Here is a 13,233-nt window from a genome sequence, read left to right as displayed (position 1 = left end):
ATTGCCCCCACGGGGCGATCAGTGCGTCTGCGGTCTCTGCTAGAGGATCGCGGGAGCGAGCCACGAATCTCTGTACTTTCCTGTTGAATTGTGATGCCAACAGATCCACATCCGGGGTGCCCCACCGTAGGCACAACTGGTGGAAAACTTCTGGATGGAGGGACCATTCCCCCTGATCCAGAGTCTGACGGCTGAGATAATCTGCCTGCCAATTCTCCACCCCCGGAATGAACACCGCAGAGATAGCTGGAACAAATCGTTCCGCCCAGCGAAGAATGCAAGCCACTTCTTTGGCCGCTCGGACACTCTTGGTGCCCCCCTGGTGATTGACATAAGCCACGGCCGTGGCATTGTCCGACTGGATCCGAACCGGGCTGCCCTGGAGCTGCTCGGTCCAGTGAATCAGACAAAGTCTGATCGCTCTCAGTTCCAATACATTTATCGGCAACCTGGATTCTTCCAGGGACCAAAGTCCCTGGACAGATAACTGACCGAGAATTCCTCCCCATCCGGATAGACTGGCATCCGTGGTCACTAACGTCCAATATATTGGCAGAAATGACTTTCCCTGGCTGAGCATCGGAGACCGAAGCCACCAGACCAGAGACTCTCTGGTCTGTTTGCTCAATCGGATCTGATTGTCCAGGGATTCCGGATTCCGATTCCATCTGAGAAGAATCTCTTGCTGAAGAATTCGGGTATGGGACTGGGCAAATGGGACTGCTTCGAAGGAAGCCACCATCAACCCCAGAACCCTCATGCAAGTTCGAAGAGAAGACCAGCTGTTGGATAGTAACAACTGGACTGCTAATTGAATCTTCCGGAGTTTCCCTACCGGAAGAAAAACTCTTGTCCTGAGTGTGTCTAGAATTAGACCCAGATATTCGAGCCTCTGGGTGGGAACCAGAAATGACTTTTGCTGGTTCACCAGACTAGACAGAAAAAAACTGATTCCCTGTAGCAGAGAGAGGGAGGATATACCCTCAGGGACTGCCCCTAAGGTGGAGCCAGAACGTTTTGTCTTTCTGCCTAGTCCTACTCCTGCGGAGACAACATAACCCAGCTCTTGAGAATCAAGAAGACTACGTCTGTCAATGAGCGATAGAGAAAGTAATGTCTTTTGCCCATTAGTTTATTTTGTATGATATAGAATACGATTCTGCTTATACAATCACAAAGCTCTCTCTAATGTTGACCTTGTAACGCCTTTTCACGGGTTACATGGTGTATCTTATTTTTTTTTTATTGAAAAACCATTTGTTTTAAATGCTCTGTGGATGTATACTTTGTTTATCCTTAATAAACACAGTTAAAAAAAAAGAAAGAAAGAAACGATCGTTGTCATTGACTTTTATTGAAAATTTCAAATCAAGAATAAAACATTTGTGAGATCAGAGTATCCAGCTCAGTTATATAACTGTCTTACAAGATGTTTTTAAAAACACTGTATTCATGTCATAAGAAAAATATGCAATGATCCAAAAGGGGATCCCATTAGTTTTGGGCAAAAAACAGAACTTGTGTATACCAGATTTTTCAGTTAAAAAAAATAAATGTAAAATAAATAAGGAAAGAAAGAAGGAAAAATAAGGGAGGGTGGTTTATGATTTTAGCCAATTAACAAAAAACATTAGACATGAAAAAAAAAAATAGAATTTTTGTAAGAACTTACCGTAAAATTATTTTCTCAGAGACCTCTGACAGACGCAGCCCCGCCCCTCTATTTGGGGTTGGTTGTCTTTTTCCTTCACTGCTTGCTACGAAACTGATTAGTAAGCTGGATGTGTCTGAGGTAATGTCTAAGGGGACAGCCCCTAAGGGTGTGTCTAGTGAAAAGTTTTTCTAAATACATTACCCCAGACACATCCAGCTTACTAATCAGTTTTGTAGCAAGCAGTGAAGGAAAAAGACAACCAACCCCAAATAGAGGGGCGGGGGCTGTGTCTGTCAGAGGACTCAGAGAAAAGGATTTTACAGTTAGTTCTTACAAAAATTTTACTTTCTCTTACGTCCTCTCTGACAGACGCAGCCACTTCATAGTTTCCTCACAAATGGGATGTCCCAAAGCAGTGTAGGCATGAGGGGTGGGAAGAAACGCAACCACTAAAACGGTAATGATCCATCAAGGCCAGAAAAAAAAATGGCCAACAGGGCAACAGAAGCTTAACCAACAGGAGCTAACCCCAAAACAAAAATTTGCCCCAGGAAGAGAAAAAACAAGTGATTTCAGCAAACAGCAGCCTGCAAAACCTTGCAGCCAAAAGAAGCATCCGAGGATGCCCATAAGTCTATCTTGTAGAATTTTCTAAAGTGTGTACTGACGACCAGGTCCACCCGAACTCCTGGAGCGTCTGAACTGACTGTCAGATCAAGACAAGAGAAGCACACGAGCTTTCCGTAGCAGGAGATCGTCCAGATAACCGACGACCGTAATCTTCTTCTTGCGCAGCAGAGCCAGCACAGGGGCCAAAACTTTGGTGAAGACCCTGGGAGCCAAAGCTAAACCAAAAGGGTAATGCCACAAATTGAAAATGTTCCTCCACTACTGCAAAGCGGAGAAACCTCTGGTGACCTTCGTAGAGAGGGATGTGCAGGTACGCATCCTTAAAATCGATGGAGGCCAGAAAATCCCCTTGATTTAAAGACGCTACCACCAACCGGACGGATTCCATCCGGATCTTCTGCACCCGTACAAAATGGTTCAGATATTTGAGGTCCAGGATAGGACGCACTTTGCCCTCCTTCCTGGGTACTGTGAACAGGTTTGAGTAGAAGTCACAAAACCTGTCCCGCTGAGGAACCGGGACAATGACGCCCTGTGCGAGAAGATCTTGCACAGCCCCCTTGAGATCTCTTAAATCATCCAGGGACAGACGGAAATTCAATAGAAAGAACCGGTCTATTGGACGAGATCGAAATTCGATGTTGTACCCTGTACGAATCAGTTTGTGAACCCATTTGTCTTGAATCAGAGACGTCCAGGGTTCCTGAAAGTAACGCAGACGTCCCCCCACCCCTGAGCCGGGTGAGGGTGTCCCGTCATGCCCCTTACCTGACCAAGCCTTCTTGTTTCCGCCGGAGACCTTGAACGGTTTTCCTTTTTCCTGCACCCAAAAGCCCCCCGGTGAGCCTTAAAGGAGGGACCCCGCTTACCGCGGGGCACCTTGCCCTTCACGGACTAGGGCAGAAAAGTACTCTTACCCCCTGTGAGATGATCATGTCATCCAAGGAGTCACCAAAAAGGCATTCCCCCAAAAAAGGGAAGATCAGACACGGCCCTCTTAGAGGCTTGGTCCGCCGACCAGCTCTTCAGCCAGATCATGCGGCGGATAGCAATCCCAACTGCAGACAGACAATCTCCCGACCAGGGGAGCCTCATCCAGGGCCGCGTCACACAGATACACCATGGCCTGCGCTATTTGGCCTGCGAGCTCAAAGAGGGGAACCGACTCTGCCAGCAGGTTGCTCTTAAAGCGGAGTTCCACCCAAAAGTGGAACTTCCGCTTTAAATAGTTCTAACCCCCTGACATGCCACATTTGGCATGTTATTTTTTTGGGGGGGGGGGGGGGAGCGGGTACCTAGTTTTGACAGGTACCCGCTCCCACTTCCGCTCGGAGCGCCGCGGCGCCCTGAGCGAAGTTCTCCTCTCTCCCTCCCTCCCTGCAATCTTCTGGGACATGTCAGAGGTCCCAGAAGATTGCCGGGCAATCACGACGCATGGCGCAACTCACGCATGCGCAGTGTGTACCCGGCTGTGAAGCCGCAAACTGTCACAGCCGGGTGCCCACATCAGTGATGCCGGCGCCGCAGAGCAGAGAGGGAGAAGACGGCGCATCGCTGGACCGTGGGACAGGTGAGTGTGCGGTTAGGCTGGAACTCCGCTTTAAGCACCTTAATCCATTCAGTGACCGTCCGAGAGACCAGCACGGAAGCGAACACAGGCTTGAGGAGCGAGCCCGCCACCAGGCACCTGTCCACCGGGTCCTTAAACACCGGGGAGTCCTCCACGGAAACCACAGTGGATTTATTCAACCGGGACACAGTGTGGTCCACTTTAGCTAACACAGTTCAACAAGTGGAAACTGCGTCTGCAAAAGGGTAACGAAGCTGAAAACGCTTAGGCACGGCCAGCATGTGCTTAATGTGCCGCCATTTCTCGTTCTCGTGAAACTCCGCGGGGCAAGGGAAAACCTGACCTGACTTCTGGGTTTTGAGGGAGCCTAGGACAACCCGCTTTCCTGACTGTGTGGGCTCATCATTAATATGCAAAGTCTCCCTGACGGAGCGAATCAGTGCTTCCACCAAAGCGCATTCCCACGCTGCAGCAGAGGACGACTCATGCTTCTCGCCATCCGAGTGTGAGGACAGGGAACCCTCAGGGAGGGTAGTGTCCGTGGCAACCACTTCAGGCTCAGATTCAGAAGATTGAGAGAGCATCAACCATTTTTTAATAGGAACTTGTGACATGACAAGATCAACTTTGGACGCCAGAGCTTCCACGACTGCAGACAGGGATGCTAGGGAACGAGATCCGGATGACCCGGATGCACACTCAAGATCAGCAGGGAAGTTTTCACCCTGGGACTCCATTTTGACAAAATGACAAAAAAAAAAATGTTACACTGGCCCTTTAAATCAGCGCTAGCGGCCCGCACCGCCAAATCGTGCTACTGCTGGAGTTCCCTTTTAGCAGGCAGACCCACTGACAAAGGCTAAATGGGTCTGAAGAATGTCCAAGAGGACTAAAAAAACAACCTTACTGTGTGCAGAGAAACAGGGTAAGCAGCCGCTCTCCCCGCTGTTCAGCAGAAACTGAAACTGCTGGAAGTGACCTCAGATCACTAGAGGCCGAACTCCCCCTGAGCCACAAGAAAATGATGCCATAATAAAGAATAAGAGCAGCACAGGGAAAATGGCAGCTGCCCATACAGATCGGTGTGCCCACATCCAAGATGGCGCCCGAAAACGGCGCCAAAAACACTCAGCAAGGCAGAAAGTGGCTGCTGCCCTTGCATTGATGCAGCATGGCTGCCAACACCCAAGATGGTGGCCAAACACAGTGCTGGCGATCAGGAGCCCAGGGAATAAGGTCACCATGGGAATCCAACTCAGGGACCCCCTCCAGGACAAGGTAGTGGTCATACACCCCCCCAGGCGTTAAACGCCCCTATAGCGCTCCCAATAAGAGAAGGGAAGGCAGGACCTGTCCTGACAGGCCAGGGTGATATTACAGTGACCGCAGCTCTGACATCCCCAGGAGTGGGCCCAGATCCCCCAAACGATGATTGTCCCAGGGACACAGGGGGGGGGGCAGTATCACTCACCATATCATGGACCGTGGGCTCCGATCCGAGGCAGCTCTCCTCCCACCCTGAGTGGGGGTGCTGCCAGCCAAGAAGGGTACGCTGCAACCAGGGCGTTCCAGGGTGATGCATCCCAGCGAAGACCTCCGTTCGCAGGCTCGTCCCCATCCGTCGGGGCACCGTCGTGGCGAGGCCTGGGCAGACCACAAGGATCTATATCATCCAGTGAGAAACCTCAGCCCAGCTGTCGTTCACCAGGAGGATCCCCCTGACACTAGCTAGCGATGGTGAGTAAAGAAAAAATAAAATAAAAGATTTCTCAAAGAAAAGAAAAGAAAAAAAACTGAGACCGGAGTCCCAGCAGGGAACCTGGGTCCTACTCCTAACACTAAACAGCAAGAAACTGATTAGTATGCTGGATGCGTCTGAAGGTAATGTCTAAGGGGACAGCCCCTAAGGGTGTGTCTAGTGAAAAGTTTCTAAATAGTTTCACTGCCTAATCTACTCCTGTAGTTGGCGCATTACCCATTTGTGAGGAAACTATGAAGTGGCTGCGTCTGTCAGAGAACGTAAGAGAAAAAAAAAGATTTCATAATGAAAACATTTGAAATGTGATACATTTGCTTATTCACAGCTTAAAAAGAAAAACCTTTTGGCCTTGGCAATGAATTTGCCTAAATTAAATGCAGGCTTTTTGTTGGGGCTCCCGCAAGATTTGTTACCATTGTATGCTTATTTATAATAAATACTAAAGTTAACAATAAAGGGCATCTTCTTTTTTTATGTGGTCATACATACAATACATACAACTAAAAAAAAGGCATGATATTCAGTATGCATTTGGCTTTCTGTCCAGCATCTGCTAAAGCTACCCACATACATCAGATTTGACTGTCAAAAGATCATACACACGAACACTATGATTTCAGCATAGGCTGTATACTACAACCACATACTTTGCTAAGTTGGCAGCAGGAATAGTGTTTTTGTTCGACCCAGACCACTGAGCTTTCCATACAACATGGTCAGGCTGCTATTTGTTGGGGTCATTCTCACACCTCATATCATACGGTTAACAGATGTTATGTGAAAGGCTACCTTATGGAAAATAATGCCTGGTAAAAACAAACCTGCTAGTTACAAAAAGGTGGAAAAACCACACTCAGTAGGGCAGCAATTCTCAGCAGCGGAGGTCCCCTAACTGGAGCAGGTGGTTGCAACTAGGTGTAAGCTGATGGAGTTTTTTTGGCTTTTTTAGGCTTTGAAACTCTGTCATCAAAGGTTCATTTAACAATGTTTCTATGGAAGTGTTGTCTCTGTCTTTTTTGAGGGAGAGAAAGATATCATACTATCCACTGCATTACGGGAGAACAAAACAGGAAAACCTGACTGGTAACTTTAGGATCACCTCTTGTACTTTTTACTCCAGTTACTTTCATAAACCAGGCCTGATGTCTCAGCAACTGAAAGGATAGGAGCTTGACTAAGATGGGGTAACCTTGCAGCTGAAAACTGCCTGTCAGCTTTAGAGGTTTTTTAGTTTTCAAGTTAAAAAACATAGAAAACTCTTTAAAATATTGCCTTTGGACTGCTCATTACCTTACACTGGACGTTGCAAATGCAAACGCACACTATCATACATCCCTGCAAGGTAAGAGGAAATTTTTAAAACTTTCACTGCCAGAAAAATAAGAGACAAAAAGGAATGCTAGTTTAAAAACAACATTTTATAAATGAGGACAAATAGGCCGGACCCTCGGTAGTGTTGACATAACGGTATGCCTGGAGTTCAATTGCTTGACTTCAAAGTCACTGCTTACAGGAAAAAAGGCACAATGATTCAAGTTTTATGTCTGTTTAGTAGTCCCATTCCAAATCTTTGAAATCTCTTCTGTGCAGTATGCGAACAATGAAAATTAGCCACTAGTGTGGTTTCCGAGCTACAAAAAACACACAGTCATAGCAGTATTTCATCATTGATAAACTATTTACAGTGTATGTTGTAGCCATGGATTCCTTTTCAGTCTGTGAACAGAAATGACAAGTTAGTGGTTAGTTAAAAGTAAACTATTCCATTTTGTGATGTAAAACTGTAAAGAGCTGTAAATGCTTTAACAAAATTGTGCAAGCACCAAAGAAAAAATGCATTCATGGAAGATTAGCTGGCACCACAGAAAGCCAAAAAGAGGCAATATAAATTAGAACGTAACATTCTGGTAGTCCGTGTGTTAAAACATTGCCGCTTTGCTTCTCTCTAGCCACTGCAGGTATCTAAACTTCTACAGTGCCTTAAAAAAGTATTCATACCTGTTGCCTTATGAGTTTAGGCGTAATCTCCCTTACTGTGTTGGGATGATGAGGAGTTATGTATAAATCTCCATCAGTAATTGTAATATTAATGTAAAAAAATATATATTATATATATATACACACACACACACACACACGAGATATCGAGTTTTGATTTTACATTTCGTTCATATATGGTTATCAATTATATGAAGTTGGGTGACTTCCGTCTACAGGCAATAGTGACTTGATTAACAAGTCCATTTAAAATGCATGCCTGAGCTACCAGGGGGCAACTGTTATTTACATTTAAACACATACTGATAGTATCACCCTGTAATTTAATTTATGGAGAGCCAGACTTCCTGGGGCCAATGAAACTAGGATGAATTGACTATGTCCTGTCTGCCCTTATTTCAAGTCTCCATATCAAAGAACTCTCATTAAGATATGGAATGAAGATTGACTATCGATTGAAGGGTTGGACAATTGGCCCGGGAGATGAACAGGTTCTCCCCCCCAACAGAGAACCTAGGGGAGGGGGAATTTGTCCTATCCTGAACGAGATACGCCCACAGGGAGGAACAGGGCATGATAGCTGAACCAATCAGAATAGCCCTATACAAGGCAATGCAATATGGTTCTATATTAGCAAAGGTGGAGATAGAGTGACTTCCTGTTTGGCATGGCAGAGCAGGAGGAAACACTAAGGGTAACTATGAATGTTTAAGGTTTACATTGTTTGTCCTCTGTGTCGGTCGTAGTGTGTTTGTATATGAGTATATACTCTATACACGGTATTTGTGCAGTTAAACTAGGAATATTTTACATTTTGTAGTATGCACAATAGTTAGATTGTTGTAAATTAAGTTAGGCTTTCAAACTATATACCAATAAATAATTGCTGTGTTAAAGCTTTCATTCATAGTCAAAGAACTCTCATTTTTAACCCAAATATTGTCTGAGGTAAATTAAATCTCATATCTTTCGGGTAACAATACCCCTTGAAATTTTCCACATTTTGTAATTTTGCAACCAAAAACGTAAATGTATTTTAAATAATTGTGAAGTGGAAAGATGATAATTGGTTTTAATTTTTTACAAATAAATATGTGTAGCGTGCATTTGAATTTAGCCCCCCGGAGTCAATACTTTGTAGAACCACCTTTCACTGCAATTATAGCTGCAAGTCTATTTGGGTATGTCTCTACCAGCTTTGCACATCTAGAGTGAATTTTTTCCCATTCTTCTTGCAAAATTAGCTGAATCTCTGTCACACTGGATGGAGAGAGTCTGTAAACAGCAATTCTCAAGTCTTGCCACAGATTCTCAATTGGATTAAGGTCTGGACTTTGAGCCAATCTAATACACAAATATGCTTTGGTCTGAACCATCCCATTGTAGCTCTAGCTGTATGTTTAGGATAATTTCCCTGCTGGAAGGTGAACCCCTCCAACCCAGTCTAAAGTCTTTTGCAGACTCTAACAGGTTTTCTTCTAAGATTGCCCTCTATTTGGCGCCATCCATCTTGCCATCAACTCTGACCAGCTTCCCTGTCCCTGCTGAAGAAAAGCATCCCCACAACATGATGCTGCCACCACCATGTTTCATGGTGGGGATGGTGTGTTCAGGTGGTGTGTGTGCAGTGTTAGTTTTCCGCCACACAGAGTTTTGCTTTTAGGCCAAAAACTTTAATTTTGGTCTCATTTGACCAGAGCACCTTCTTCCACGTTTGCTGTGTCCCCCACATGGCTTCTTACAAACTGTAAACGGGACTTTTTATGGCATTCTTTCAACAATGGCTTTCTTCTTGCCACTCTTCCATAAAGGCCAGATTTGTTGCGTGCACGACTAATAGTTGCCCTGTGGACAGATTCTCCCACCTGAGCTGTGGATCTCTGCAGCTCCTCCAGAGTTACCTCTTGGCTGCTTCTCTGATTAATGCGGTCCTTGCCCAGCCTGTCAGTTTAGGTGGATGGCCATGTCTCGGAAAGTCTGCAGTTGTGCCATACTCTATTTTCGGATGATGGGTTTAACAGTGCTCTGTAAGATGTTCAAATGTTTGGGATGTTTTTTTATAACATAACCCTGCTTTAAACTTCTCCACAACTTTATCCCTGACCTGTCTGGTGTAATCCTTAGCCCTCATGATGTGGTTTGTTCACTAAGGTTCTCTAACAAACGTGTGAGGGCTTCGAAGAACAGCTGTATTTTTATTGAGATTAAATTACACACAGGTAGACTCGATTTACTAATTAAGTGACTTCTGAAGGCAATTGGTTCCACTAGATTTTAGTTAGGGGTATCAGAGTAGAGTAAAGGGGGTTGAATACAAATGCATGCCATACTTTTCAGATATTTGTAAAAAAAAAAAATTTAAAACCATTTATCATTTTCCTTCCACTTCACAATTATTTGCCCCTGCCCCTTAGATGTTTTGGAACTATGTTTCCCATGATGCTTATGCACTCTGCAGTGTAGTTGAGCATCAAGGGAAATGTAGTTCCAAAACATCTGGGGTGCCAAGTATTGCCAGCACTGGTCTATCATATAAAATCCCAAAAAATAAATTTATGTTTTTGGTTGTAACATGACAAAACATGGAAAACTTCAAGGGGTATGAATACTTTTTCAAGACACTGTAGGTCTGTAGAATACCTTCTTCCTCACTGCACATTGTGGTTGCTCTGGTTGGTCCATATGTCACTACAGGACGTACAAGTCGCTGGGAGGAAACACAGTGTGTCACGGGAGTAATCGATATTCGACCAATCTGAAGTATGAAATACCTACAGTGGCCAAAGGTGGCGGCATTTCAACATACGGGCCACCGGATAGGTAGGTATACTGTATTTCCCTCTTCTTTTATAGGGTTATCGTGTACAAATAACTAGGTGTAAAGTGGTTGTAAAGGTAAAAGTTTTTTTACTTGAATGCATTCTCTGCATTAAAGGTAAAAAAAAAAAAAAAAAAATGTGGTGGGACTGCCCCAAAATACGGGGCTTCTGGAATAAAGAATTCAATATCATCAGGAAAGTCACGGGTCTATCTATTGCGCAGTCACCACAGATTGCTCTGCTTAACATGCCTACTCCGGGTGCATCCAAATTTCAAAAAAGTCTCATTCACTTCATTCTTCTGGGAGCCAAAATGACCATAGCCAGCGCTTGGAAGCGACCTTCAGTTTCCATACTGCGCGCTAAAAGAAAAATTTCCTGGATCATGTCGCAAGAATTGTTAGCTAGCAAACTCCTGGATACTCACCATATCTTTGAAGTGGTGTGGGAACCATGGGCTGAGTTCACTAAAACCCCATTGCATGCTCTGCAGCACTAGTTTGATCCTTCTTGTTCTTAGGGACCTGTCAGGAAAACTTCTTCCTCTCACTTTCTCTCTCTAAGACCTCATTCCTCTGTGCTAGTATCGCACCCGCTTTATCATGGTCTTATCCTTCCTCTGTTCTCTCTTTTAATAGCCTCTTTAACTCTCCTTTCTATTCCTTTCCCACCTTTTGTCTCTTCTCTTTCTCTTCTCCACACAATTTTCTCTTAAGCATACCATGCTTGTTGTGAAGTTTGAGACGCTAGTTGCTCCCTACCTTCACGGTATTGGAAGCCTTCTCGACTCGTAGGGTTGCATATTACTCAATAGCCTTATGATCTAAATTTATAACTTTACGGCTCTCTTTTATATGGATAAATCATTAATACCTCAACTTCGTTTGCCAGAGCTGAGTTATGGGGGAGCCGGGGTTGCCCTATCTCTCCTGAGGGGACAGTCTTAGCCCCCAGTAGGGGTCTCCTTGGGATTGGGCGGGCCTCTCCGGATCTCCATTTCACGGTGCATAACTTTTCCCCTGCGCCTTTCGCATTGTGGAACATGTGAAGACCACTTGCTTACTTACACTTTGAAGTTTGAGTTGTATGTATTCTGTTCAGTATGTTTCAATTTGTCAAATATTTGCTTCTTGTGCATGGTTCATAATGCTTGTTTTGTATCTGTTCCATTATATCACAAATAAAAATCTTTTGAAAGTAAAGGTAAAAAAAAAAAATCCTTTTAAGTGCACCTCCCCCCACAGCCCCACCTAAATACTCAGCTGAGCCCGATCTCGGTCCAACGCTTTACACTCTGCAGCAGCTCTTCTCGCCGCTCCCCACTCTCCTGTTGCTGTCAGTCAAAACCCGTGAGGAAAGAGCGGGAGGGGTGGGACTGCGCCAGGCTGTCTGAAGAGATGCAAACAGCCCAGCTATGGATCGAGGTCGCACGAATGACCGCAAAGAAAAGGGCTTCCTATGGGGGGCACTCGGCTAGGGGAAGGAGCCAGGAGTGATGGCGGGGGATCGGAGAAGAGGAGGATCGGGGCTGCTCTGTGAAAAGGTTTTGCACAGAGCAGGTAAATATGACATGTTCATTATTTTAATGAAGAAAAAAAAAAAAAAAAATGCAGGAGGCTTAAGACCCCATTCACACTGCCGCGACTTGTCAGGCGACTTGTCAGCCTGACAAGTCGCGGTCCCTCGCGGTCCATTGACTGCTACAGGACCCGTTCTAATAGGAGCGACACAAGTTGCTCCGACTTAGAAAAAGGGTCCTGTACTACTTCGGGGCGACCTTGGAGCGACTTGCATAGACATTCATTATATGAAGCCCGTGCAAGCCGCGCCAAAGTCGCGGTGCACGGGACTGACAAGTCGCCTCCCGAAGTAGTGCAGAGTCATGTCGCCATAGTGTGAACCGACTCGTAGGCTTTTTTACAGCAGCTGTTTTTGACTTCAGACATTTTCTTTCTGCAGCCAATAAACTCCCCAGCATGTTATTCTATATGTCCATGCACACACAGGCTTATTTCAGCAGTTTTTGGCAGGGGCGCTTCTGGCTAGAAAAAATCCCAGAACTAGTGGGTTTTTAGAATAGTTTTTCAGCTGTAAAAAAACGCTCTAACGGTGATAAAAGCTAAAAACCATGGCTAATGGATGTTTAGCGGCGATTTGAACCATGCGCTTTTGTGGGAGTATAGATTTTTTTTTTTTAGCAAAACTTTGAAAAACGCTACTGCAAAAATGCTGAAAAACTCCTACCGCTTTCTACTGGCCTATTGATGACGTCCAGTGTGCATAAGGCCTTACAATCACTTAACTCCTTCTCACCCACTAGCTGTAAACAAACATTCCAAAGCATGATGCCCCTTGCCCAAGGTGTGTATGTGAGTATTCATTCCATATATGGTTTGAGAAATAAAGTGACATGTGCTCCTTAATTGTGCGTATTACAAATTCATGCTTGTGCTCCATTATGTTCTCCCCTTATGCTACTGCACTCACTAGAGTTATCCCCTCAAGGGAGCAGGACCCAGATCAACACTTGTATGTATCTTTTTTTCCTTCCCTTCCTCCTTTAAAAAGTCAGCCCCTTAGTCTCATTTACATCAGCTCTAGCCAGAGTGCTCTGGTTAGTGCAGTAGCATAAGGGCATGAATTTGTGATATGCACGATTCAAGAGCACCTGTCACTTTATTTCTCAAACCATATATGGATTGAATACTCATTCAAGGACTTTTTGCACATAGCACAAACTGGTCATTTGTATTGCCATTGCTCTATTTTTATTGTGGTGCTCATAAGTTTACATACCCTGGCA

General features: G+C 44.9%; 1 protein-coding gene across 2 annotated transcripts in view; it reads right to left on the bottom strand.

Annotated features, from left to right (window-relative positions):
* Positions 1–6,861: 6,861 nt before the first annotated feature.
* The window catches only part of CARNMT1 (carnosine N-methyltransferase 1), a 66,770-nt gene continuing 60,398 nt past the window's right edge, over positions 6,862–13,233 (bottom strand). For both annotated transcript variants that reach the window (XM_082260597.1, XM_082260598.1), the window contains exon 8: positions 6,862–7,329. In XM_082260597.1, the coding sequence (XP_082116723.1) occupies positions 7,228–7,329 (102 nt within the window). In that variant the 3' untranslated portion in view covers positions 6,862–7,227. The remainder of the gene's footprint in view (positions 7,330–13,233) is intronic.

The sequence above is a fragment of the Pelophylax lessonae genome (assembly GCF_965119305.1).
Source record: "Pelophylax lessonae genome assembly, chromosome: 1".
Lineage (NCBI taxonomy): Eukaryota > Metazoa > Chordata > Amphibia > Anura > Ranidae > Pelophylax > Pelophylax lessonae.
This window is presented reverse-complemented; position numbering and strand designations above follow the sequence as displayed.